Genomic DNA, 27554 nt, shown 5'->3' with positions numbered 1-27554 from the left:
AGGTGAATTTGTAGATCTAAATAAATCCAGAGAGACGGCTGCTTGTTCCACAGTTTTTGATATGCTACATAGCCAAAAGTATGTGGACACCCATATGTGATACATGCACCTGTGATTCCAAATTCAGGGCTTTAATGGCCTTCACTCCTCTGGGAAGGCTTTGCAAACTACAGTGACATTATATTTAGACCTTTCATGTGCATCATTTCATCATTTCTGAAGTGGCATAATATATGAGCTGACTTTGTCATCAGGAGGTAGAGGAGAGGCTGGATGTTGAGATGCCTGCAAAGCTGCAGATTGCTGTTCCAGACCAACAAACAACAAAACCACTTGATTTTAAGCATCATAGCTGTGTTTCAATCGGATTTTTAGGCACCAAATGTGGGTGTTTTGTAGTGATCCATCAGTGTTTGTCCAGCGGGGAGAGTGGCATGTCAAGTAGTTGTTTTTTACAGATGCATCTTATTTCTTTGCTTAATCAAATGTTTTGTGTGCCTAGTAAAGTTTCAAAGTATCCACTCCATAATAACAGATCTGTAGATTTGTCCAATGCCAACATTTTTCCTGGTGATACAACATAGAATAAAAACAGAGTCACAAAGGTCCTGACCTTTTCTGACTTTGGACATCATGCAGTAAACAGATCATCATTTTTATGTTATTTTTTTCCCACTCACTTAATCACAGGAAAACACCAGTAGTCTGTACCTCTGACAGAACTTTATGTTGCTGATGCAGAAACTGAATATTTTCCTGCTCTGGTTCTCCAAGTTGCAGGGTTAAAGCTATACATGGAGGATGTAGATATTAAAAGGACTCATTTGTTTCTTTCCTCTGGATTTAAACGGATTGAGCAGCTCTGCATCAGGATCAAACTGACACACAGATGGAGATGTGTTGTTCCTTGTTTTCAACTTTTTATTAAATGCCAGCAGACTAAACTGAAGAGTGGCAAAAAGGCAGAAGTTAATGAGTGAGTGAGTTCATATGATCTCATGTTCACATTTTTATCACTTTATTGTCGCTATCATTTTTTTAAACCTCCCCTGTATGCTCCTCTCATGGATCTCACCACACAACTACGTCTTGCTCTTATTTACTTCTTTGTGAGTCAAAGAGCAGCAGGGTCTAACTTTAACATGCGGGGAGACATCAGAGTGTTGAGCTGATAAACACAGCGCTGATCTTGATTCTCCGGCTGCAGCTAATGAGATTACGCGCTCCTCTTCTTTTACTGATGCAATTAAAACATGGAGGCAGCTCACAGCATTCACTCACTGCAGCAACTTAATTGCCTCAATGCTCTGTTTGCATAAAGGACAATTAGCCTGCAATAAATTATGAGGCTTCATTTTTTTTAAAAAGTGATTTATGTGGTTGATTTGGCACGTGCTCTGTCACTGCAGGAGATGGTTTAAAAAGTGCAGTTTGCTCACAGAATGATAGAAAAATAAGAGTTAGGTAACTTGTGATTGCAGGAGCTTGAGGAGGGAGGGCGAGGCAGAGGGTCTTGGGTTTTATTTGCCAGCTCTTTGGAGGGATGGGGGTGTTTTTAGTGCGGGGGTAACAGAAGCGCACCCCTCCCCTCCCCTCTCCCCCTCCCCCCCTCCTCCCTCCTGCTCCCCTGGCCGCTCTCAGACCATTGTTGTTGTGGCTGCCGTCCGGAGAGCAGCAGTGTTGGAGGAGGGCTGGTGTGTGACGGACGCAGTGTCTTTCTGCTGTGGAAGAGAAACGGACTGAGGAGGCTGAGCTCCACATTTGAGCGGCAGATCTCACCGGGATAAACTCACACAGGAGAGGAGAGCGTGTGCGTAAAGACGCACGGAGAGAGTTACCCAAGAGTTTGACCAAGAGGGGACTCTGAACTGTGAGACACGTTTCTGTCACCCTCTATCAGCCCCTGTGTCTCTTATTCTCTCGCACCATCGGATCTTTTTCAACATTTTAAACCGAGAAAGGACTTTTTAGAATTATTAGTCGCGCAAATCCACTTTCACGTTCCGTGTTTGGTTTTCTTTTTCTCCATGGATTTAGCCCTCTGAGCGGCCGGCTGTAGTGGACTTTGCCCAGGAGGGGAATCGCAGCTCTTCCCCTGGTTACCAGGACAGCCCGGCAGCTGTCGTTCATGTTCCACGGGGCTGTTTTTGATGGATTTATAAGCTCGACTTCGCTTTCAGCCGGATACACGACAGCCGCTCTCAGGCACAGCTTTTGGTGAAGGATACAGAGCTCCAAATGAGGATTTCAATATTCACTCTTATCGACCGGGACAAGGAGTGACTTCCCCCGCGGCACCAGTCATCAGACCGGGAGGAAAGGTTGGTGAATACAGACTGAGACAGCTGGAGGTTTGTTTCATTCATTTACAGCGGCGGAGTGTTGCTCAGATCGCGACCAGAAGCCTCACACTGAATAACCTGAAGCCTCAAATCTTTTTATAAGAGAACTTGAAGTTTATTTTCCAGTTGTTTTAATCTAATTTCACATAATTTAAGGGCGCATTTCTTGAATTCAGGCACAAGACGGTTTATTTCTCCACCGAGCAGGATCGCTCATTTGCATTGTAAATCCACGATTTGTCATTTTAAACAGGGAAGAATCTGCAGCTTTTCATGAGGCCAAGTTTAACTTGTTTTGCAGCGTGCACAGATCCAAAACAAGTCACTTATTAGACATTGAACCTTCCACACACACTGGGACTATTTGTCAGGAGGAAAGACGCTCGGAGCGGAGTTTGAACTCCTGTCAGACCACAAATCACAGCAATCACACAAATTAAATTAATTAAAATGACACTTTAAATTGTAGTTTGATCCAACTTAAGTTTATAAACTTAAGCTTAAGAGCCTGTGCGTGATGTCCGTTCTGATCAGACATTCCTGCGAGGAAATCCTCTGATTTTTGGATCGATTTTACGCACATTTAAGGTCAAACTTTACTTAAAAAGCTTTTATTTTTGAGTTTCTTCTAGTGATCCCAGGATGACTGACTGCTGATTGACTGAACAATGTGACCCTGCAAGTCAATATAACTGTAGGCCATAACAAAAATAGTAACTTGTTCACATAGGTTCTCCTACAAGGACTGTTTGAGACTAATAGCGCATACGACAGATTTTATTAAGTGAGATTTATGAGACAGAAATATGCAGTACATTAAAAAATAAAAGCCTCCACAGTGTTTTCGTGTTTGGAGGCTGGAGAGTAGAATACAGTAGAAGTGTTTTGGCTGCAGCAGCGAGGCAGCGTGCCAGCGGAATTAGCAGCAGCAGGAGAAAAAAGTTTTTTCCAGTCCTTAATTGAGAAAGAATACGTTTCATTCAGCAGGCTGGTTCTTTAAACGGTGGGTGTGTGTGTGTGTGTGTGTGTGTGTGTGTGGGCGCGGCCTGCATGGAGCGCACGCACCAGGGTCTGGCGCCTGTGCGCAGTTTGTCCCGACTCGCAGCAGCAAAATCACTGCATTATTCCTTTAGTGTTTCTGCTGTAGGCGGTTAGAGTTAATAGTTTGTTTGCAGAATGAGTTCATGGGACGGTGTTGTACTTATATTTGAATTATTAATAATATCTTCATCAGTAATAAGGGCAGAATCCAGTTTTCTCATGGAACTGAGGTATTTGGATCATTTAACAGAGACACACGTTTGTATTAAGTTTGTGTATTAAATTTGTTCTTGTTTAGATCAGTAAACTTAAATACAATTAATCTATTCAGCAGTTAAACATGTTTTATTCAGCTTTAAAGGGGTTAAAACATGTTAAAGTTAGAGCTGAAACAAGAATCAAGAATTTTGGGGGATCTTTTTAGTCACCTTTAAGGCAAAAGTGTCAAATAGATCCTGATTTTAGCTCCAACTTCATAATCCGGAGGGTTTGTGTCTTCTGTAATAATACTGTACTTATCAGAGGAGGGCTGGGGTGTGACTTCATTTTTACAAAAAAATCTATTTTATTTTGACCTTCAACGAAGCTACAGATATTTTGAGTGACTGATGGAAAATGCATAACCCCCCTCCATCATAAATACGTAATCTGATTTTGAAAACTTGATGTTTGAAAGTTAAAAGTTGAAGAAGAAATCCTGGAGTTGAAAAAAGCGAATCCTGGTTAGTTCATGCAAATAGTTTATTTTTGGCCAAACTTTAAATGAGGCACAGAAGAAACAGATTTTGATGAAATATCATTATTTTAAACTCAGATTCGGTTCTGATTTCTTTTTCTGACAGAAGTGTTCATTGTACATGATGCGTCCAAGCACTGGTGGAAATTGAAAACCAGATGATAATTTCTGTTTTAAAAGTTGCTGGCTGTGATAAATGGTGTAAGTCCCTCCCCAGTTACTCAAAAATTATTTGACATGCCCCCCACCCCACCTTTTGCACCACCCCCTCCCCCCTCATAAGTAACAAACATTCCCCAATAATCTGACTGTCTTTGGGCTTTGGACTGTTGGTGAGACAAAACTAGACATTATTGCCATTTATCCTACTATTTTCTGACAATTTATGGACCAAGCAGTGAGCAGCAAGCCTGATTTATATTCCTGAAACTAAAGGAACAAGGTATCATTTCCAGCCTTGATTCCAAATCTGAAAACACTGATATAAAAGGCTCAGATTTAAGGTATGACACGTGCCCTCTGCAGTCAGCGTGAGGAGACGATGCTCCCTAAAGTCACCTGTTTGATTATTTTGCTGCCTGTTGTCGTGTTTCCACCTGAGGTCTCATCAGCTGCCAGTCAAATCTCTCCACCGCTCCTTCAGATTCTGTAGCTTCCTGGCAGGTTTCAAGTGTTTTCCTAGCGAGGGCCCATTATCCCAAGGCAGACTGAGCCAGGCCATCCATTGACAAACAACAGGCGGTAACAGCCCTGCTCCTTATTCATGACGCAGGAGAGCCTGGACAATGTGAGGCCGGCGAGTGGGACAGTTAGCAGGACATCTGGTTAAGAATACAGCTGCTCGCGGTCAAAACAGGCTCTCTCACTGTTTGTCTGAACTGTTTGTGTGTTTTGTTGCCACCTGGTTAAAACACTGAACAGAGAAGTTTGTGTCTCTGCAGCCTGATCTCCTCAAGTCTCTGACCAACAGATAACTGTCTCCCATTGTGTTTGTTTGCATCTGCAGGGTTCAGATTTAGAGACTTTGTGGGTTTCTGGAGTTTCCAATGCCAGGGGCCGGAGTGTGAGGCGTTTATTTCTACCCTTTTCAACCAGAGGACACACGTAAAGAAGATGGAGAGGATCTGCACATTCTGCGTTCTCCTGCTCTGTTTGATGGACAAAGTCTCAGCCAGGGCCATTGACGAGGGTAGGACCAAAGGTAGGACCTGAGCTGTGTTTGGTTTTCTGCAGGTGATGATGCCTGAAACTGAAATCACGTCTTTATCAGGTGGTTAACAGAAAGTTTCCTTCCTTATCTTTGGGGGTTTGTGTTGTATAAGCTGAAACGTTTGTGGAAATCTGATTGTATTACATCTTCTTTTGCACTTAACTGCTCAGAAAAAAGTGTGTTTCTGTGCCTCAGTCCACTTTCCCTTCTTAGAAAGTGTCAGTTTCTTGGCAGCTGTGACCACAGAGGAAGTCAAGGTGACAAGAAAAATGACAGAGGCTGCAGTCGAGTCTTGGATGAAGTGAAGGAGGAAAAAAACTCAGTGTTTTTGCTGCCGTAAACTGAGCTACCTGATCCGTCAGAGGCCCTGAGGCTCGGAAGTGTAAATCTGCCTGGCTGTGTGCCAGCTGTAGAGGATGAGGAGGAGGAGGAGGGGTGCAGAGCTTTTCATTGATGCTTTACAAACAGAAGCCAGTGCAATAAGTCAGCCGTTGTCAGCTCCATTAAAATGTTAAGGTGTAATCAGAGTACTTGTTCCAAACAATCAGTAAAATCAGTTGTTTCTCCTTTGCTGTGAACTAGGTGATGATTTCTAAGGTGGATTAAAGGACTCAGTGACAATTTCTGTGTGGAGATTGATGAAAGACAAAGTGGATTGTTGCCCCGGAGGCATCGAGCACAGAAGCTGTCTCTTTCCGTCTCCGTGGCCCCACTTTGTACTTCAGGGCCCGGCGAGGCCAGCCGGGGCTTGCTTGTTCAGACGACAATGTGCAGGAGGGTGGAGAGGTGCACAGAAAAAAAACCTCTCAGGTTTACTTACAAGATGGATGAGCAGAGAGTCAAACCAGGATTGATGAGCGAAAGATCTTAAGGTCGTAAAACATGCAGGTCGCAGCTGTGGAGGCAGAATTGTAACTTTTATCTTGGTGCTTTGGAGTTTCAAACAGTCTCAACAAATCTGTGATTCTGTGATTGCGAGAATGAACTGTCCACTGTCCAACTGAATGAACTGGAAGAATGTTTTTTGGTGGTATGTGTGGAAGCAATCTGATACGGCTCTTCGAGGCAGGAATCTCACACCAATATGCCACCTTACCATTCTGTATAAAAGGTACAATCGCAGAATGGGGGGACAGAGTTGTCTTGCCTTGAAGTTGCCATCGGAGGTAGCTCCAAAATAATGTCTGTATAAAGGGACAGTCGGCAGGACGGGTGTGACATTTTGATGCCATGTTATGCATGCAACCTACTGCAGGAGACTCAAAAAGTAGCTGCTAGCAGTTAGCAGCTAACTCAAAGAAGAACAGCAGCTGAAAATGGGAAAACAATGATGTCCGGGAGCTTCTTACCCTCCAATCAAAGGACAAGATCAGCCGCCACATAAGAGGGACAGTAGATGATCATTATTATCATGTTAGGCCATTGTTGTTGTTTATAAAGCACTGTCAACGCGTACATTGTATGTAACACTGGAGGCCAACACTGTTGGGTTACATGTCACTTGCGCCACACCTCTTTTGATTCTACGACGCCGACATGCTGTCTAAAATCGGAGCTGGAGCGACATGACTACCTCTGCTCCTGGCTCAGAGGCTTGACATCTCTGTTCCCATATTCTGCGAGTGTACCTTTTATACAGAACAGCGAGGCGACAATAACGGTACGAAATTCCTGCCTTGAAGAGGCAGTGTAAAAGAGGCTAAAGATGAACTTCTCTTTTGCGTCGGGTCCAGCTGAGAGGAGGTGCTGAGGGGTCAAATGGACCCACAATGCACTGCTCAGACTCCTGACAGAGTGGATCTGATCTGATACCATGCAGAGTGAGTTTCAGACACAAAGAAAATAGTTTACATTCAGGATGGAAAAGAAGAAACACTGAAAGACAAACATCTTTTTTCAAAGGAATGCATTTCATCTGACAAAGCTTTTATTAATCTCTTTATAGTCTTCTCCGCCTGCGGGGCGTTTCCTGTCATGTTGCTAAATATAATTATACATCTAACGTTACTAACCGCATGCTGCTAAATGCAGGGATCTGACTTGTCCAATGTTCTTTTTCCTTCTACCCCCTGGAAAAAAATTTCAGTCGAGTTTTCCGCCACATCATTGCAGATTATAGAAAAGTCTGAGTGAAGCTTTTGTCTGTTCACTGCTGCTGCTTTTATAGAGACAGAGGGGATATACAAACAGGAAATGTACACAGATGATGTCAAAGTTTAAAAAGATGGTCAGCAACTTAAGTCCTTGGCTTGTTTGGTCCTGTGCCTTTAAAGGTCCAGTGTGTAGGGTTCAGGGAGCATTCTGACAGAAATGGAATATAATATAATATGTGTGTTTTCTTTAGTGTATAATCACCTGAGGATATGAATCATTGTGTTTTTGCATCAGCCCTCACAATTAGCAGCCCCTCTTTGATGAGCAGAGTAGCAAAAACACTGATTTCTTAACATGAACCTGCTTTTTTCAGTGTTTTACCTGCTTTAAGTCACCTGGTCTGTGTGTGTTGGAGAGGAAGAGACCTCTGCAAATAATTTGGCTCCCAGTAAAAACCTCCTGGTTACAATCTACAATCTTCATCACTAGACACCACTAATTGTCCTTAAATCTTACACACTGCTCCTTTATGAGAGATTAAAATACATTTTCCTCCTAAACAGAATCACAAAAATAAAACAACGCTATTAAAAGTTTGACTTCACAACATCAAGAAGACAGTGCGTTCGCCATCTTTTGCATCTTTTGCTTCGGAGCGTTGAAACCGTAGAGAAGCAATTCCTAACTCAGAGTCCACTTATTAGAATTCTGTCAGAGCTCACAGTCGCCTCTCGTTGCCTCAGTTGTCATGAGAATAGAGAAGAAGGATTTCTATTGCGTTAGTATTTATGAGTATAATGACCAAACAGTATTGTTAACCGTACATTATCTGTACATGTCTCTATCAGTGCTTCACAGGAGGAGTTAGAATTGTTAAATAGTTTATTAATTGTTCTATACTTTCTATAGATTCTAATGCAGGGAGGTAAAATAAAGAGCTACCTCAGCTCCTTAAAATCAAAGCTGCAAACAGATTTAATTTCAGTTTTCATTTATCAAAGCCAGAAATAACTGTAAAAACAGAAATGATTCTTGGATTTTCACATTTCTTATGGTCCTTGTACACATCATGTCCATAAGAAACACTCATAACCAACTCTGAGCTTAAAGTTGGGATATTTCATCAAATAACTTTGTTTTACATCTCAACATTTGGCCAAAAAAAATGTAAGCATGAACTAACCATGTAGCTTTGTGGTTCTAAAATGGAGCCGTAGCTCTGCTGCTCTGCTCTCGGGTCAGGGCATGAGACTCCTCATTGTCCCGACTGAGCGCTCTCCTCTGCTCCTCTGCCATCCCAGCCGGCAGGCTGATGGCTGGCTCGCACACAGGCCGAGCGGTTTGTTTGTGTTGTGTTGTGTTTTGTTTGCCCCCTCGCCTCTGGGTGACAATTCACACTCTGCCGCGAGTTCAACTCTGGGGCACCGTCCCTGTCTCTGCAAGTTCATTAGCATGGCTCCAAGTGTGTGTGCTCATCTCTGTGATTTACTGCCGACTGTTTTACTGAGTTCAAGTCCTCTCCATTAGATGAAGATGTGTCGGCATGTTGGGATCTCCTAATATTTTGAACTCAGTGGACACAGTTAGTGTTTATTAAAACCATCCATCAAGACATTGCTTTGAGTTAGTTTTCCTTGTGGCTGCTCTGACCAATCAGCATTACTGATTTTACACTTACAAGGTCCTGACTGTGTGTTTGCTCCTGAAAGCTTTACCTCTGCTTGTACTCCGGGCAGCACTTCACGCCTGACAAGCGAACAGATTGCCTTTTCACTAAGCGCTCGCAGGAAGCAATCAGACAGAAAATTGCCCTGGAAAATTGCTCGTTCTGAGTGACTGAGCAGAGTGAGCGAGGTCCCCAGCCAGGGCGCACATATGCTCTAACAAGTGAGTGGGCGAGCACATGAATCGGCGAGTGACCCTCTGAATGGATGGCACTGTGGCTGATGGTGACACGATAGTAGCTGCCAGGGCGCTCCATCACAGGTTTCTGGTGGAATTAAATGACAAAGGTAGCTCAGGAACACGGGGGACTTTATGTTGCTGCACCTTTCAGAGGTAAACTGAAACTGTAAGGACGTGGTTTCACAAATTTTGTCTCATTCACTCAAAGGGCAATCAGACCAAGGAGGTTTATAGCAGTTTATTAAGACTCTTGACTCCTTTATTCTGTGACAGATCCATGACATGAAACCAGGAATCTGGTTACTTTAAAGTGGAAACAGAACATTTTTTCAACTTTTCCCCAACAAGCTTTACGAAGTGGCATTGCTAATGGTGCTGCTGTTGCAAAGATAACCAGATTGCTTTACATTTTCCCCCTGAGCCTAGCAACAGGGTTTACAGAGTTACTTTGGTTGTCCGCCATCTCTGAAACCAGGGATAAGGGCTACACCGACTCAGAATTATGTCAGTCGAATCAGATTTGGCTGTTCGATACGAATGTATTCAGGTTCAAGAGAACATTATCTTTTCTCTAACGCTTTGAAGCAGTGAATTTAAAGCTCACAGATACTTAATACGACACAGTCTCTGGCTTTTGTGCTGACATTAGATAGCAGACAAAAGCCAGAGACTGTGTCGTATTAAGTATCTGTGAGCTTTAAATTCACTGCTTCTAAGCGGAAGAAAGAAGATAATGTTCTCTTGTGTCTCCTCCTCTCGAGCGCTCACTTCGCAGCAAAATCTGGGGACAAAAACATCCCCAGAAGTTCACTGCACGGCACCCTGACGGCAGACCAAACTGTACAGTGCAAAGTGGGGCTTATAGGGAACCAATCTGAACACAGATGGTGTCATTATTCTTTAGTCATTACATTGTGCAATCAACATTTACTTCATAATGAAAAGTTACAGCACAAAACTTCCACTTTATACAGGGTTGTTATTTTAGTAGATACGAATCATTTAGAGGGAAAAAGTTCCTCGTGACTCTCTTGAACTCTTGAATCATGACTGATTTTCTTTTCTAATCTTTCTTGTTTTTTCTCCACCCTCCTTTTTGTTACCCAGATCTTCGGATCTCCAGGCCTCTGATCGTGCCAGGTTACCCAGAAAACACCACGGGGGTGGTGGGTGGTCAGGTGAAGCTGGTGTGTAGAGTCCACCGGCCTGTGTCCACCAAGGTGCAGTGGCTGAAGACGGAGGTCATCCAGGGAGGACCGCCTCGCCTCAGGGCTCTGACGGTGAGAAAAGATCAGCTGACAGATACAAACAGTGTCATGCTCTACTCAGACTGTAAGTTTTATTCTCTCTTCATGGTGTTGAAGATGGTGAAGTGATCTTTCCTCTGTGCCCTCCAGGCCCTGCAGAGCAACGCATCCAAGGTGAACACTTTGCATCTGTCCAACATCACGCTGGAGGATGCAGGAGAGTACATCTGCATGGCCGAGAGCACCCACGCAGGACAGAAAGTGCAGGCCATGCAGACGGCGTGGCTGGAGGTCCTGCCTGGTAAGACACTTAATGATCACACTTTACTTGTTCTGGTTTAAGCTTCATCCATCTATCAGACCAAGTATCACAGAATTTCAACTATGCCCCTCCTCAGGTACGATCATTTCTCAGACTGTGGACCTGACTGCTGCAGACATTCCTTCAGGTAACTTCACACCCTCATGCCGGACAAAAAGTTGTGTGCAAATGCGTGAAATTTATTTTTGCTGTAGTTGTAATCCCTGTCATTGGTCGATCCAGGATTTTAAGCCACTCCTGTAAAAAAATACGTTTGTAAAACCGAGAGAAGATGATACAAACTGTTGAGGGCCGTCTTGTGTGGGTGTGTCCTCCTCCCCAGGCTGGAATAAACTTCTCTCCTCCTGTCGCTCACTTAGATCTCCAATGAACCTTCACCGCCCCTCAGATTTACTCTCTGTCCACTGTCACGCTGCAACATGTTCATTAGCTTCAGCCTCTCTTCCTCAGCCTTCCTTTTCTTCATCTTTTTTTTTTTTGAGGAGGGAGTTTGCAGTGTTAGCTCGGTCACTCTCGGTCCCACAGTAATCCACAGGGGAACAAAAAGATGAAGGGAGAAGGAGGGTGTGTGTGCAGGAGGGCTGGGTCGAGGCCTGGTCTCCATGGTAATTTCATTGTGTGTGTTTGTGGTGAGAGGAGATAATGGGGGTGAAGTGTTGAAGGTCATAGTTGAGGAGACGGCGACTTGCTTTAGAGGAGAGATGAAGAAATAATCTGCTGATTGGCCTGAGTGATGACGTGTGTGTGAAGGAGTAAAAGAAATTGAAAATGAAAGCTGACGCCTTGTGTGCCGATGTTCTCTTTGGTTTCATCAGATGTTCTGGAGGATCTGAGTGAGGACACCACAGAACATCTCCTGTTAGAGCCGGGAAATGTCCTGAAACTGCGCTGCGACACCAACACCAGGCCTGGCATGGCGGTCAATTGGTACAAGGAGGGAGCCCGGGTTCTGCCCACGCCCCGCATCCAGATCCGTGGCGCCACCATGGAAATCACAGACATGACATATGAGGATTCTGGTGTTTATGTTTGCGTTCTCCGGGGAACCAAAGAGCCTGTGAGGAACTTCACTATCACGGTGGCAGGTAACCAACACTGTTCACTTACTGTGGTTGTATTGCTATAAGTTTTGTGGTTTTCAAAGCAAATCATGTTGACTTAATTCAGCTAATATTTTTATTTAAAGTTGCCGTTAACAAGCCAACAGTATGTACTTCATCTGAAGTGCAACGAGTCCATTATTTGAAATTTAAAATTCCTAAAATTCACTTGTTCCAGCTCCTAAAATGTGAATATTTGTTGCTTTTCTTAGACTTACATGATAACCCAGCTGGCACCATAGTTCAATATGACATCAGAAAGACGGAATGAAATTTTAAAAGTCAGCTGTGCAGCTTGTCCTGTTTATATCATTTTAACGCTGTTACTACCTCCGACTCTGTTCCCCCATTCTGCAAACTGTGGTTTGAATCATTCAACTCAGGTGATGTTGAATTTCAGTGTTCTCTCTGACCTTTACAGACCAAAGATAATCACAAAGTGTTTTTTCATCTCCCTTCATTTTTTTGTTTCCAGACTCGTTGGGGTCGGGGGACGATGATGAGGACAACGGCTTGGAGGACTCATCGGCTGAGATTGAAAATGACCAGGTTTACTTCTCTAGAGGTGTGTTGTTGTTGTTGCTGTTGTAGTTCCCTGAGGAATTAGTGCAACTCCAATTCCAGGCTTCATCAGAGCACTCTGACTAATGGCTGGTCCGTGTCCATGCAGGTCCCTACTGGACCCACACCCAGCGGATGGAGAAGAAGCTGTACGCTGTTCCTGCAGGCAACACGGTGAAGTTTCGTTGCCCGGCCATGGGCAGCCCCATGCCGAGCATCCGCTGGCTAAAAAATGGACGTGAATTTAGAGGAGAACACCGTATCGGGGGCATCAAGGTGAGAACAGTTTCTTATCTCCTACCTGGCAAAGCTCTCAGTGATGTTGCAATTCAGTCATTCGTGCTTCATCCTGTTATCCGGATCATAAAGTGAGTATTCAGTCACGCTGATATTAAGTTTGTTTGTCTGTTTTTTTGGTTAGCTGAGACACCAGCACTGGAGCCTGGTGATGGAGAGCGTCGTGCCTTCAGACAGAGGAAACTACACCTGCGTGGTGGAGAACAAATACGGCTCCATCACTCACAGCTACGTCCTGGATGTCCTCGGTAAGAAAGAGATAATCCAGCACTGTCTGGCCACATTTTAGAGAGTGTGCAAGTTACAAAATTTTACATGTCATGGATATCGGTTGAATTATTGAACTGAGCAAAACAGACACAAGAGATTCTTCTGTAAACCTGAGTTTAAATGATGTTCGAGCTGGCTGACAGTATTACCAGCAGCAGCAGTTATTAGTCAGCACTAGTAGAAAAAGCATCATGCCTCCAAATAAAAGCCCCCAGTGTGAAGGAGGGGATAACTGGGCTGACAGGGGCGCCTGGGCAGGATGTGGACGGTCAGGCGTCCACACCAGTTTTCTACCTGACCTGTGACAGGAGATTGAGGAGGGCTGCGGTTTGTTTGTTCATTTGTTCGCTGTCCGTCCACCACGGGGTCAGTTTCCGTCCCCGTCGACGGGGGGAGAAGACTAACGAGACAACTAACGAGATCAGAGAGCGAGAGTAACCACAGATCAAAGGGAGCCCGGCGACCAGCTGACAAAGAGCCACACTAATGGAACCGATTTTCATCCACAAAATGACATTTCCTGCTCTTGTATGCCAGCATGCAAACACATTATACGTGACAGTGACAACTGCCGGGCATTTTTAGACGTTTGTTTACAAAGCAGTCATGTTTGCCGGCTGTTAAACGGCCAAATATCTGGATGACTTGAGCCGCAGTGCCCTGTGATTCCCCCACGTTTGTCCTGCCTGCATGGACTCCTGGTGAGAGGGCAGAACAGTTAAATCTCCTTCATGTCCCTAAATCACCTTTGAACTGTTGCCCTAAGAAAGAGAGGAATCCTTTAAGCTCTGAGTCTGGATGTGATCTTTCATCCTCGCCAACTTTGCTCACCTCTCCTCTGATTTCTTCCCCATACAGAGCGTTCTCCACACAGGCCCATCCTGCAGGCCGGTCTACCTGCAAACACCACAGCAGTGGTGGGCAGTGATGTTCAGTTCCACTGTAAGGTCTACAGCGACGCCCAGCCTCACATTCAGTGGCTTAAACACATAGAAAGGAATGGCAGCCGCTACGGTTCTGATGGGACGCCCTACGTCCGGGTCCTCAAGGTTGGTCAAACTTAAGAGAAAGTATGTTCCAGGGCTGATGAATATCCAAAAGACTGGAGCTTGTAATACAGCTTCAAACTAATTTCTTTCTTCTTGTTTCCTGACCATAGTCTACAACACTTAAAACCTCAAGTGGAAGTTTTAAAATTGATTGTTGATACTAACTGTTAGCATCACTTTTTCTGCTTCTGTGTTGTGCAGACCGGAAGTCTGAACATGTCGGAGGTGGAGGTGCTCTACCTGTCCAAAGTTACCATGGAGGATGCAGGAGAGTACACTTGTCTGGCTGGAAATTCAATTGGATTCGCTCACCAGTCGGCCTGGCTCACCGTTCTCTCAGGTAAAGACTGACGGCTACATGATACAGTGCTGGAAACACTTTACCAAATTGCTTGAATAATGTAACTCAAAAAAATACTAACAGACTATCTTAAATTTAAAACTACACTACACTCAAAACACTTGATATTCGTGGCTCTAAATTGGCAGCGAAAGATTACGCGAGTGATATCTTGGAACTTAAAAAAAATAAATCCCCCTCTTCCGACAGAGGAGGAAGCAGCAGATGCTATGGACACCATGGAGACCAAGTACACTGACATCATCATCTATGCCTGCGGTTTCCTGGCTCTGATCATGGCCATCGTCATCGTAGTGTTGTGCCGAATGCAGGTTCATCCCAGAAGGGAGCCGTTTGACGCCCTCCCTGTTCAGAAGCTCTCCAAGTTTCCTCTTCGCAGACAGGTTCGTACACTGTACATCGTGCATACTTGTCTACTATGACTGGCTGGGGTAAAGTTCAACCAAAGAGTCATCCAAAGGCAAAAGTGTTGTTAGCTGTTCAGAGTGGCCACACACAAAGCTTTTCTTTACGTTCCTGATAGCTGAATTTTCTGTATCTCTTACTTCAGTATTCGGTGGAGTCCAACTCATCAGGGAAGTCCAGTGCATCGCTGATGAGGGTGGCTCGCCTCTCGTCCAGCTGCTCCCCAATGCTGGCTGGAGTCATGGAGTTTGAATTGCCCTACGATCCTGACTGGGAGTTCCCCAGGGAGAAGTAAGTTATCAGCAAAGTTAAAATCACTTCTGTCACCATTTGCAAAGTACACTCTATTCTTACGTTTGAAATTATCAGGAGAGAGGTGTATTTACAGAATTTGGTTTGCAAAGAGAATATTTCTTCTCTAAGTTTTGTTTGGCTTCTGGGACGGATTTAAACATCGTAGCTCTCGGATCATGTGGGGACCAAAAAAGAAAAAAGCCCGCAGCCCATTTTTGGCTCTACCCAACCTATATTTTAAGAAACCAGAGCCCCAAATTATGGATTTGTACAGTTTTCATATGGCCATACTTATTGTCACTAACTTTCGCTCTTCCGCTCTCTAGTTTAACACTGGGCAAACCTCTAGGAGAAGGCTGCTTTGGTCAGGTGGTCAGAGCTGAGGCGTACGGCATCAACAAGGACTCTCCGGATCCGTCCTCCACTGTGGCGGTTAAGATGCTCAAAGGTGGGGGAGAAATGATACAGGCACAAGAATACCACGAGACATCAGCTTAAGTCGTCTCTAAATAAGGTTTATTTTTTCTTCAAAGACGATGCCACAGACAAAGATCTGGCAGACCTCATCTCAGAGATGGAGCTGATGAAGGTGATGGACAAACACAAGAACATCATCAACCTGCTCGGAGTCTGCACACAGGATGGTGAGTGTCTGACGAAACCTTTATTGTTTGTTTTATCTCCTACCCCGCTTCAACTGGGGGCTCAGGTGAAACGGTTGCTCTTACCGTCCTGTTGTTATTGTAAATCTCAACAAACAACTAAACATAATGAGTGTTTCAACAATGGTGGTCTTGGGCCTCCAGGCTACAACAACAACAGAAACAACCCCCATCCCTCATCTTGTTTGTGCTCCCCCTCAGGCCCTCTGTATGTGCTGGTGGAGTACGCCTCCAAAGGAAGTCTAAGGGAGTATCTGCGGGCCCGGAGACCCCCAGGCATGGACTACACCTTTGATGTGACCAAGGTGCCTGAGGAGCAGCTCACCTTCAAAGACCTGCTGTCCTGCGCCTACCAGGTGGCTAGAGGGATGGAGTACCTGGCTTCTAAAAGGGTACGTTCACTTTATAGGGCAGAAATTTAATTTAACTAACTAGTAATAACTAGTAGAAGAAGGATCATCTGAGAAACTAGCTGAAGCTCCGGTGGCTCTAAATCTTTTCTGCAAGCGTGGCATGGATGGATTACTGAATGGGCCTACCGGGCACAAGCCTAGGGGCTCAAGTGTTAGGACAGCATTCTGTAAACAGTAACCTTGGAATAACATGTCAATAACAAGCATTTACCATCTCTATTATATGCCAGCTGATACCATCCTCTGCTCGGAGGGTAAGGAGCGCTCGGAAGTCATTATTTTCCAAATTTGTGGTCATTTTCGACCACCATTCTTCTTCTTTGAGTTAGCTGCTAACTGCTATTAATGGGTCACACAAGTAGCACATGTCACAAAACATCACACCAGTCCTGCCCATGGTCCGGTCCTGCTGGCTGACCTCTTCTTACAAACACAGTTTCAGCGCTGTTACTACCTCCTATGGTGGATTAAAGACAAGACACCTCTGCCCCCCCATCTGTGATTGCACCTTATGCACAGCACAGCGAGGCGACATAATGCCACAATATCTGTGCCTTGAACAGACAGTTTAAACAGGGCTTGTGTGTCTTGCTCCTGTGTGGGAGAGGTGGTGGGGCCCTTTGCATATCTGTGCCCAGGGGCCCATTGTCTCAAAATCTGCTTATGAATGCAAGAGGCAGGTATACCTCGAGTCAAACACTGTTTCAGTTTCATTTTGGTGGTATAATTATATGGTTGTTTTTTTGTAAACTTTGTGCTTGGAGAGTTTCACTAATAGTTGGGAAGTTTGTCAGGAGACTACGATTTAGTGCAGAAACGATTCAATTAAATAACCAGCTGACTGACAGGAAGTTCACTAACAACTATTTTGATAATCGATTAATCCAATCAGCAGTTAGTTAAGTTAAAAAAAGCCAAATTTCTGTGTTTCCAGCATCTTGGATTTGACCATTTTTCAGCTTTATGTCATTATAAAGTACATTTTATACTTTTAGTCTGGAGAAACAACATATTTGAAGACATGATCTTGGGTTCTGGTAACTTAAAATGATTTTTGACATTTAATAGATGAAATGATTTATCAAATGAGAGTAAAAAGGATCACAGAGCTCTTTGTGCTCTACTGTAGCTTTTACTGTAAACTACAAACCTGTATTTTTTGCTAATTTTAGCAGAAGTATCCACATGCTTGCGTAGAGACATGTTCAGTACTCCAATATAACTTGAGATTTCTGAAACATAGAAATTATACTTTTGGTGTGAGCCCAGCTGTGGGTTTATGGTTTTTGGGTGCTCTTAAGGAACCTAAGAGGAGTGTTTACGAATCAGAGCTCGTTACAGTGAAACAAATCCACATCCCTGGGTGGGAAATAGAGCCATATAATCAAAGCAGGACAGTGAAATGCTTTGTAATATCAGACGTTAAAAAGGGGATTGTGATTCAGATTGAGTTTTGTGTGATTCAGTCTTATTTTGGATTTGGGCACTTGGCCTTCAGATGAATGGCAGCACCAGCCTTCTCCTCTCTCTCTTTCCTCTCTTGCCATCCCCTGTCTGTCCCTTTCTTCCCATCCCCACCCCCCACGTTTCTACTCCTTTCATTTTCCCAGCATGCTCTCTGTCTGTGCACTTCTTATCAACACGTCTCTTTGTCTGCCAGCCGGTGTCTCAGACAGGCATTCCTGAGCAGAGAGCTGCTGCAGCTTCAGTCCTGTTTACTCTCCTCCATCCATCTGTCCGTCCCTCCGTAGCAGGGCTTTGTCCTTTTTAGCGCTGCCATAAATCTGTTAGCAAACAGGCACCAGAGCCGTCGTCTGGGTGTAGGCATCAGGTTTCTGGCTCTACGGCCTCCTAGGAATGCAGGAGCCTGAAACTAACCCTCCATTATGGGGAGACCCACAAACCAAGACTGGTTCATTTCGCACGTCCCCACAAATCCCACGTCTATTTCGAATGAAAACCAAAATAAACTTAATGACATCCATTCAATGTGGGCAAACAGTGCCTTTCTTTTTTTCCTCCCAAAGGGGTTGTTTTTTCTTCAGACTCCGGGGTTTCTATATAAAGACATTTTCATTTTGTAGCGTTCACTAAAATGAGGCACTGTGTGTTGACTTTATACTTTTGAGTCTTTTCATTTTTGAAGATCTGCTGTGAATCATTTCTACCTCCATGTTTTTACATGACGCTCCAAAACCACAGCTTGGAACAGATGAGGACGTGCCGCGTCACAAGTCGACATTCAAAAGAGCATTTCATGAACGTAAAAGCTTTGATGATGAAGTTTGACCTTCTGGTTCAGGCAGGACTGTCAGTTTATACTTTTACCAAAAGGAGAGCAGAGGTCAGAACAACACAGAGTAAAAGAGGCGACATAACGAAAAAAGAAAAGTGACACATTTAGCCCACATTTCAAATGAGACATGATGTGGAGACCCAGCAGTCGGCTCTCAGCTCACTTCAGGGTTTGTGTCAGTCTCTAATTGTCTTTCCTCTCTCTCTCTGCAGTGCATCCATAGAGACCTGGCAGCCAGGAACGTTCTGGTGACTGAGGACAACGTGATGAAGATCGCCGACTTTGGCCTGGCCAGAGGAGTCCACCAGATCGACTACTACAAGAAAACCACCAACGTGAGTAGTTTTCAAGAATCTTTTTTTTGTTTGTTTTTCGCTCCTGTAGCTTTCCAGTGGAGAACTTCTGTTTTCCAGTAGTGACAGAAAGTAAAAGTGAAGCTAAATTATGTTCTGCTTGTAAATATTTGACCTCTGAACCTCTGAAATTACATGAACATTTCCTCTGAAAGATCGAACAAATCAAATATCATAATGTCAAGACATTTGGATTGTTAAAATGTGAAAGTGGATGCTGGGATTTATTAAAAAAAACTGCTTGTAAACATGTCTGCCCCCCAGTCAGGTTCCTCCCAGCCTCCATGGTTCCTTTCACAGCTTTAATACTCCTCAAGACAGATGATGTCTGATGTTTCCCTCTGATTGGCAGCAGGCTTAATGGGACTTAATTAGAAAAAAAGGGGAGACAAGGAGGGAGGAGGGGGAGGATTGTGAGCGAGCATGCATGGAGCGAAACAATTTTATACAGTGAGACAGACAGAAAAATGTGTTCATGATGGAAAGTGTTGAGTCGCTGTGGTAAATGTGTTCCATGTCCGCTCTGCAGGGACGACTGCCGGTGAAGTGGATGGCACCAGAGGCTTTGTTCGACAGAGTCTACACACACCAGAGTGACGTGTAAGTTTAGCTTCTCATACTCAGAATCACTGCAGGAAAGTTCTGTGAAGTTATTACCTTTCCTGATCAAATGGTGCTCATCAACTCTGAGCTCCTCTGAAAAACTGTACCTTGAAACACTCAGTTATAGTGACATAATTGTGCACCCTCGTATCCTGCACTAAACAAAATTAACCATGTGTCCTGTCATAAACACTCTGTGTTTCCTCTCGTCTGTGCTCAGGTGGTCATTTGGCGTACTGATGTGGGAGATCTTCACACTGGGCGGCTCACCATACCCTGGTATCCCCGTGGAGGAGCTCTTCAAGCTGCTGAAGGAGGGACACCGCATGGACAAACCCTCCAACTGCACACATGAACTGTAAGCAGCAACTCCTCTTCAGCCAAACAGTCTCTTTTTAGGATGTTTTTGGGTAACAGCAGTGAAAGAGTGGTGTTCACTTCGACACAAATGGTGCAACATATGATATAGAAAGCATACATCATTTTTCATGAACTCCACCTCTACTCTAGCATCCAGGGGTAGAGGGGACTAATGGAGTCATTTCTTTGACCCAAAAAGATTTTGTGGACAGGATGTATATTTTAAGGGCACTAAAAACAAGAAAGAACAGAAAAAAACTCCTGAAGCTCTGCAGTTATCGCTGGAGCTCCCCACAACTGTTTAGTCCACAAACACTTACTGTTAAACTTTTATCTCACTGCAGAGTTTCTAAATCACAGAGATCATTTTCACACTTGTGTTTTTGTTTTTGTCCTCTGTAGCTATATGATGATGCGCGAGTGCTGGCATGCTGTTCCTACCCAGAGGCCGACCTTCAAACAACTGGTGGAGGAGCTGGACAGAGTGCTGCTGTCCATCTCTGACGAGGTGAGTCTCAAACACACGTTCACACACCTTCTCCCTCCTATGAAACTGTATACACTCATGTATGTGCGTGCACAGACACACACACACACACACACACACACACACACACACACACATTTTCTTCCTCCTTTTCACAATCTGCTGTCCAGATGTCATCAGTACAGAGAGTGAATGCACACAGAGCAGAATCCAGGCCTTATTAACTCCAAACAACAGAAATAAAATCAAACTGGGTTTGGCTGCAGAGGGGTCGACAAGTTGTGTGATTGATTTGTTGTTGCACTAAAAAATTTTAGTTTTATGTTTAAAATCAAAACAGTAAGATGGTCTTAAAGTGGAACGGCAGCAGTTAAGCATTGAGAAGCTGTTAACTCCCAATTTTACAAACATTTAAATGTGGATAAGTTCTAACATATCCCTAATGTCTGACCTCTGTCCTTCTCTTCAGTACTTGGACCTGTCGACGCCCTTCGAGCAGTACTCCCCGTCGTGTGAGGACACGTCCAGCTCCTGCTCCTCCGACAACGACTCTGTGTTCACCCATGATGCCCTGTCCACCGACCCCTGCCTCCTGGGCTACCAGGACGTGCGCTCTCGGATAGACATGAAGACGGCGCTCCGATAGACTCGCAACTGAAGGCACCCACGCATACACACAGACACAAACACAACACTAACACATCCACTGGCGGCCATATTGGAGGTCCACTGCTGCAAAGTTAACTTATCTTCTTTTTCACTGGACCTCCATTATGACTCCAGACAAAGCCCTTAGATATAGATGGGCATTCATACACACACAGAAATACATGTAAGCACGTGGAGCACTGAGGCCGGTGGGCTTCATCACCTGGTGAAGGTTTTAAGAGAAACATTTCATCGTGAGCAGAAGAAAAGAGGACAAACACAATGTGGTACTTTGGAGGATCAGCTCTGGCTCTGTGCCCAAGAACAGTTGCAAACATTGGAAAACTGCGGCACTAAACCCAACAGAAGACAACCCTGGTACTCCTCGAAATGCTTTCTGTGGTCATCAGAGGCGACGGACAATGATCTCCTCACGCAACCCAAAACCAGGGCGTGAAATCTCGCTGATAAAGACATTTTTAACAAAAAAAAAAAAAGATTTATTTTGCTATGATAAAAAAGAAGAAACTGATTGTTAAATATAAATCTCTCTATATAAGATTATTTTACTTTTGTGTTGCTTATTTAAAAAAGAAAACGGTCTTAAATCTCAGGATCTCTTGTGCTAAGACGTTGCTGTAGTGGCAGCAAAGTGCCTGAATTTACGATTTCCTGTGAATATATTAGAATATTAAAATATTGTATGTACATATCAACAGCAGAAAGACGATTGCCTTTTATAAATTATTCTGAATGACACGAAAAATGAAGGTTATTGGAGGCGAAGGGAGAGAAGAATTGAACCAAGTGTTTCAAAGTGCCAAACCTGTCGCAGCTATCTTCATGTTCAGGTTTCACTCCAAAATATTCAGTCCTAATCATCTCCAATGATCTCCCAAATTAAAACCCAGCAGCAGAGTCATCACTGACTAACAGTAGATGCTCTTACTTTTGTCAACGTTTTGTAAACGCCTGAATTTTGACCAAATTTGAAAAACAAAAGTGTCATTTTCCATCAACAGCTCAAACTTCTAATGTGTGTGGTCAAAAACTGATGCATTGGACCTTTAAAGATGAATTCAACTTTGGAAATTTTGGAATGAAACCTCCATTTGTCATTTTGTTGTAAACTGCTTTGACCTCCAGACCAGGGAAAACAATTTGTGGTTAAATACCAGAAGGAGTTCCAGTTCTTGTTGCTCTTGTTAGATGAAAACCACCAGCTTGAATGCATTTCTTAAAGGGATAGTTTTTTAAATGGGGTTGTTTGGGGTACTTATCCTGGAGCTGGAGTCCAACATGGAAGCTCAGCCATCTACTGCTGTGGAGGGGTCAGCAACAAAATGTATTTTAGCCTCCTGAAAAAAGTTCCACCAAAAAATATATATATATGTATCAGTTAAGTGTACGCTATGTTGAGAGTATCTTCTATACCTTAAACCAGACAGTGATTTCCATTGCCGACTGACATCTCCTGTATGTAATATACTGTCTGTGGATAAGTACCTCATTCAACCCCATTTCAAAAAAATCTGAACTATCCCTTTAAAACCAGTTTTGAGAAAAGTCTCAAAGGTCACAAGACTCATTTACATGTTCAAACAACTAGTGCACTTTTGAGACTTGGTCTTCCTCTAACAACAGCTTTGCTCTTTCAGTCTACATGACCGCTTTGTCAGAGACAGTGTGTCCAGGCTGAGGACTCGACCTGAAAGGAGGACTGACGATTCGGCATTGGGGACTCTGTTGGGGAGCTGGCCCAAGCCCACTGTCACTGCTGACAAGGAGAGGGGGGCACTGAATGTGAAAGCCAGTGTGATTGATTTCAAATAGAGGAGAATGAGGAGGGAGCCTCCTTTGTCTGGTTGTAACCCTTCACCCAGCCCAATCTGTTGGCGAGGGGTCCTCAGGTCCGCAGCCTGGCCGGACAATGAAGGCTTTGCAGGCTTAATGGGTGTGACTATGGACCAGAGGGAGTTTTTGGTGGGGGTGGTGGTGGTGGTGGTGGTGTGGGGATAGCTTGGGCTTGTGTGCAAATGAAGAGGCTCTTATTATGGTAATGTGTCCTCTTCTCCCCCAAACGCCCCTATCTTTATCCCCACAGCCACCATCTTTTAAATTACAAATCTTGATTCAGATTCACTGCACCGGGACCAGCTGCAGAAAATTCCCCTGTGGGGTAAAAAATGCCAACTAAGTCCTGGTGCACCTCCTGAATCTGACCATGGACGAAACAATTGAGACACAGACAAAATACCCACTGACAGTCGAGTGGAAATGACCAAACTCCTCAGAAGACAGAAAAAATGTCTTGTTTTGTGAAATTAAACTTAATTCATTTCAAATGTCGCTGATTTTAAGCTCACGGCCTCCTTGGTTCTCCTGAAACACATTTCATTTAGCTGATTCCTGCATCATTCCTTGTGTCACTCCATTTCTCTCTGGTCCCTTTATTTCATGTGTTGTAAAAAAAAAATGGAGCATTCCAAAATGCTTTAAATGCATCATCATCATCATCATCATCATCATCATCATCATCATCATCATCTCCCTGTGTGTAAAACCAGTTCCCTTTGCTGTCAATGAAGGATTCATGTATCATCTCTGCTCATGTGTTAACTGTTCATGCTGTCATCCAGCAGCTGACTGTTGGTGTCTCATTTTGGAATGAAGCTCTTTTTACATTTACATCCACACACAAAGTGTCCGGATACATTGTCGTCTTTACATTCCAGTTATCTCCCAGATACAAACTGTAAACAATCACAGCGTTCTTAAACATTTCCTCAAGAGAATTATTTTAGAAATATCTAATTTATTTGTTTATTGTTTTGTTTTTATATGAAATAAAGTATAATTTAAAATAAAGCATTTGGTGTGTCATGTTTCTACAAAACTACAAAACCAGAAGTGATCTCGCTGTCTTTTCCCTCCAGCTGCGTGAGAGCGACTCTCAGGAGGTAACTGGCCAACAGTGGAGGCTCGTCAGCTCATCTGGGTCACCTGGCTGCAGCTACGAGGCCACATGCTCATTACTTCTCTCTCCCTGCAGCTGATATCAACATTTTGTTGGGTTGCATGCTTTTAATATATTTCCGATTCATCCGTCCCATTATTTTATGTAACTGCCAGTTTTGATAAGTTAAATTTGTTTAAGTAAACCTCTTGCATAGACCTTGAATTTCTCACATTTCTTCAAACTCTTTTACAACTTTTCCATCAAAATCAACACGTGTACGTAGGTTTTTAAACACTGGACAACGGGCTAAAATAGGTCATACACTCCTCTCCCTTTGGTGGTAGAATAGAGCCGTATACGTAGCTCTGCACCAGACATAAATAAGCTCATTCAAGATGGACCAGACCTGAGCACATTCAATCACCAGCAATTGCCTCAGAGCATGCTGGTTAGATTTGTGTCCAACTTCATCCTGACTTGCTCTGTACATTTGTGAAGCCCTGATTATATCTGACTGATCTGTAATGAAAGCTGTTGTCTTGTATTTCTTTTCTCTGTGTTTGACTGTAGTTTGAGGGGACAGGTCAAACTGATATGATGCTGATTTACATGAGAATTCATGTAAAATGGAGGTTGAACCATAAATTACGGCTCACCTCTAAAGCATTTCAGTAGCCCTTTTTAAATAGGAATTGTGAAAATTTACAGGAAAGCCCAATCAGTCTTCTTTCAGCATTGGCAGTATAAAAACAAAATCAGGCAGTGCAGCAAAATGTTGCCTACCTACTTTTGTTTATACAGAATGCGTCTTTTTCGGGGCAATGAGGAGCTTGAGCAAGTAACAGAACGTGTAGCTCAGTGTGTGACATAAATAGAGACGTGGAGGGAAGCCACGGCTAGTCAGTCCTTCAGCGATTCTCTCGCAAAGCCTGATTTATGGTCCTGCAGCGTACCTACGACGTACCTACATCGTTGTCGTGACGCCGTCGTGAACCCTTCGAACTTCTCCGTTACTCCATTTCGTCGCGGTGCAATTCACCGCCAGAGCGGTAGGAGGCTGCGTTCCTACCGCAGCCTCCTACCGCTCTGCGGTCACAGAGAAATGAACGCAGAGCACGGACAGACAGCTCCGTCCGTATCCGTATCCGTATCCGTATTGAACATTGAGCATAAATGGGCCTTAATGCTGCAACATCTACATCGCAACAGAAGATGTTTAAAGATGGCGGGGATGGCGCAATCTGGAAATACGGAACAGGAAATGCGTTGCTACTAAGCAAACCAATCACAGCCCTCTCGGTCTACGCTGGGTCTGTGTCGCCTCGACGTGTAGTTACATTTTTGGGGAGGTGCACGTCAGGCTACGCCGGGGGCTACGGTGAGCCTTCTGCGTAGCCACTTATCCTACGACGTAGCGACGTCGTTGATTTAACGCAGGACCATAAATCAGGCTTAAGTCGGCCCGTCCTTCACCGTTCCGTCATCTGACAGTTAATGGCCTCTTCATTTGTGAGGGCAAGGAGGCTGCACAATTCTTTGTCTCCCCAGTTGCTCATCTTTACAGTGTCTGTCAGGTTTACATTTTCCTCTTGCTACTAGCTGCTTGCTAATTCCTGCTATCAGCTGTTTCCTGTTTATCCACCACCAGTGGGTCGCACTTGCGGCGTCATCAACAGCTCCTCCCACAAGTCATCAACAGCCCCTCCCGTTGCGGAGGGCCACCTCGGTCTGTTTAAACTAAAAGGGTTCCGCCAATATGACTACCCTACAAGGCGGAAAATTGGGCACCTCGGATCAACTCGCCATTCTGGCTCTGTCTGTCTAAACGCTCGCCTGATTTCACCCACTTTACAGGCCTAATGGCTTTGCTTTTTATTCTGGTGTGTCACGTTCGACATCACAGACAGGCCAGAAAACAGGTTAGTAAACATTAGAGAGCAGCATGGAGGCCAGTGAAAATGCTGCAGTGGTCACTTTTTTTATAAACTTACTCAGTGTCTCTTTCAAACTCAGGGTCAACTGCTCTGAATAATATGTGACCACTGCTTGGGTGGAGACAGACAGTATTTTGTAGTGGTGCATCAATGCATCTCACTGGTGATGAGGAGTTTTGTGTTTCCATCAATGCCAATCGGAGCTGGAGCTGATAAAGACCCATAACAGAGCCGTGCAGAGTCATTCACCCGGGGGTGACAAACAAAAGCCAGATGTTAGCTGCTGTTAGTGGGTTTTCCACGCAGTTTAAAAGGGGCTTCTTTGACAGTTGGAGGCTCATCCAGGATTTTGAGAGCAAGCTTTAGTGAAATTTGTCTGCTTTAATTCTCTGGCCTTCACGGAGGCAAATGTGCCTGTAGATGATTTGTAGCCTTTCACATGGATATTTGTTTTATACTTGTACATATAAGTCACATAATGTTTTTTATTTTCTGTTTGAATCTACGCTGGCTCCTCTGACTATCGGTTAGGATTACCCAAAACATCTTCCTTTGCATACATTTGCAGTGTGACATTTACACATATCTTTGCAAAGGCATGATTCCAGCTTTACTATGTGTGACAAACGACTGCTCATTCATTGTGTGTTTATTTTCAGTGCGTTTAAGATTTTTAGTTGGTTGTACGTTTCTACAAACCACAGATATTTAACATTTGTACATTTTGACATAACAGATATATTGTCCCTTTCAACAACACTGTGGTTAATGTGTGTGTAACAACTGGTGAACCAGGTGAGACTGGACTCAAACACACGACTCTGGAGACAGTTCAGGTAAAATATCACAGTCTTTACTGGTCAAAGGGTAGGTTTGGTACACAGAAGGACCATCAGTGGAGACAAATAAATCCAATAGGGATGAGGCAGAGGCGGAGTCAATCAGGCTAAATCCAAAAAACAACAAAAAGACACAGGCAAAACAAAAGACTGACATGTTCGACACACAAAGAGCTAAGACGAACTGACGCTAAGAGAAAACAAGACACACACTAAATACTGTGGTGAGGGGAAGGATGACGAGACACAGGTGAGGCTGATCAGGGCAGGACAGACAATCAGACACAGGTGAAGTCAACGAAAGGGAGGGAAAACACACAGGGGCAGGAAGTGAAGTGATCTGAAACCAGAGGAGATATGAGTTTCAAAGTAAAACAGGAAACAGCATGAATGAATGAAATAAAAAACACACCTTAAGACACTTGAACTGTGACAGTGTGGTCAGTGGTAATTGTTAGGAAAAGATCATGTTTTGGTTTTAAATTAAATGCACCAGAATGGGATCATGGATGTTTTGATGACGTGTCATGCACGTGACCCAGTGCAAGAGTATAAAAAGTAGCTGTTAGCAGTTGGCAGCTAACTCAAAGATGAGGAGCAGCAGCCGAAAATGACCGCAAACTGGAAAAACAATGAGGTCCAGGAGCTCCTTACCTTCTAAGCAGAGGATGAGATCAGCCGCCATATAACAGAGACAGAAAATGATTGTTATTGTCATGTTAATGTCAGTCACTATGTTTACAAACACAGTTCAGTCGAGCTATTT

At 43.9% G+C, this 27554-nt stretch overlaps 1 protein-coding gene across 1 annotated transcript; it reads left to right on the top strand.

Annotated features, from left to right (window-relative positions):
* Positions 1 to 1644: 1644 nt before the first annotated feature.
* fgfr4 (fibroblast growth factor receptor 4) lies at positions 1645 to 23924 on the top strand. The gene is made up of 21 exons (XM_033643974.2): positions 1645 to 2321; positions 5126 to 5320; positions 10436 to 10608; positions 10726 to 10876; positions 10974 to 11024; positions 11713 to 11982; positions 12473 to 12562; positions 12668 to 12834; positions 12980 to 13103; positions 13984 to 14174; positions 14376 to 14514; positions 14725 to 14918; positions 15086 to 15231; positions 15561 to 15682; positions 15768 to 15878; positions 16098 to 16288; positions 18818 to 18940; positions 19488 to 19558; positions 19782 to 19919; positions 20324 to 20429; positions 20878 to 23924. The coding sequence occupies exons 2-21, from the start codon at positions 5233 to 5235 to the stop codon at positions 21052 to 21054; spliced, it is 2823 nt and encodes a 940-aa protein (XP_033499865.2). The 5' UTR covers positions 1645 to 2321; positions 5126 to 5232; the 3' UTR covers positions 21055 to 23924.
* The last annotated feature ends 3630 nt before the right edge of the window (positions 23925 to 27554 follow it).

This window comes from Epinephelus lanceolatus, chromosome 11, assembly GCF_041903045.1.
Source record: "Epinephelus lanceolatus isolate andai-2023 chromosome 11, ASM4190304v1, whole genome shotgun sequence".
Taxonomy (NCBI): domain Eukaryota; kingdom Metazoa; phylum Chordata; class Actinopteri; order Perciformes; family Serranidae; genus Epinephelus; species Epinephelus lanceolatus.
Note: the sequence above shows the minus strand (reverse complement) of the source record. Positions and strands in the feature narration are given on the sequence as shown.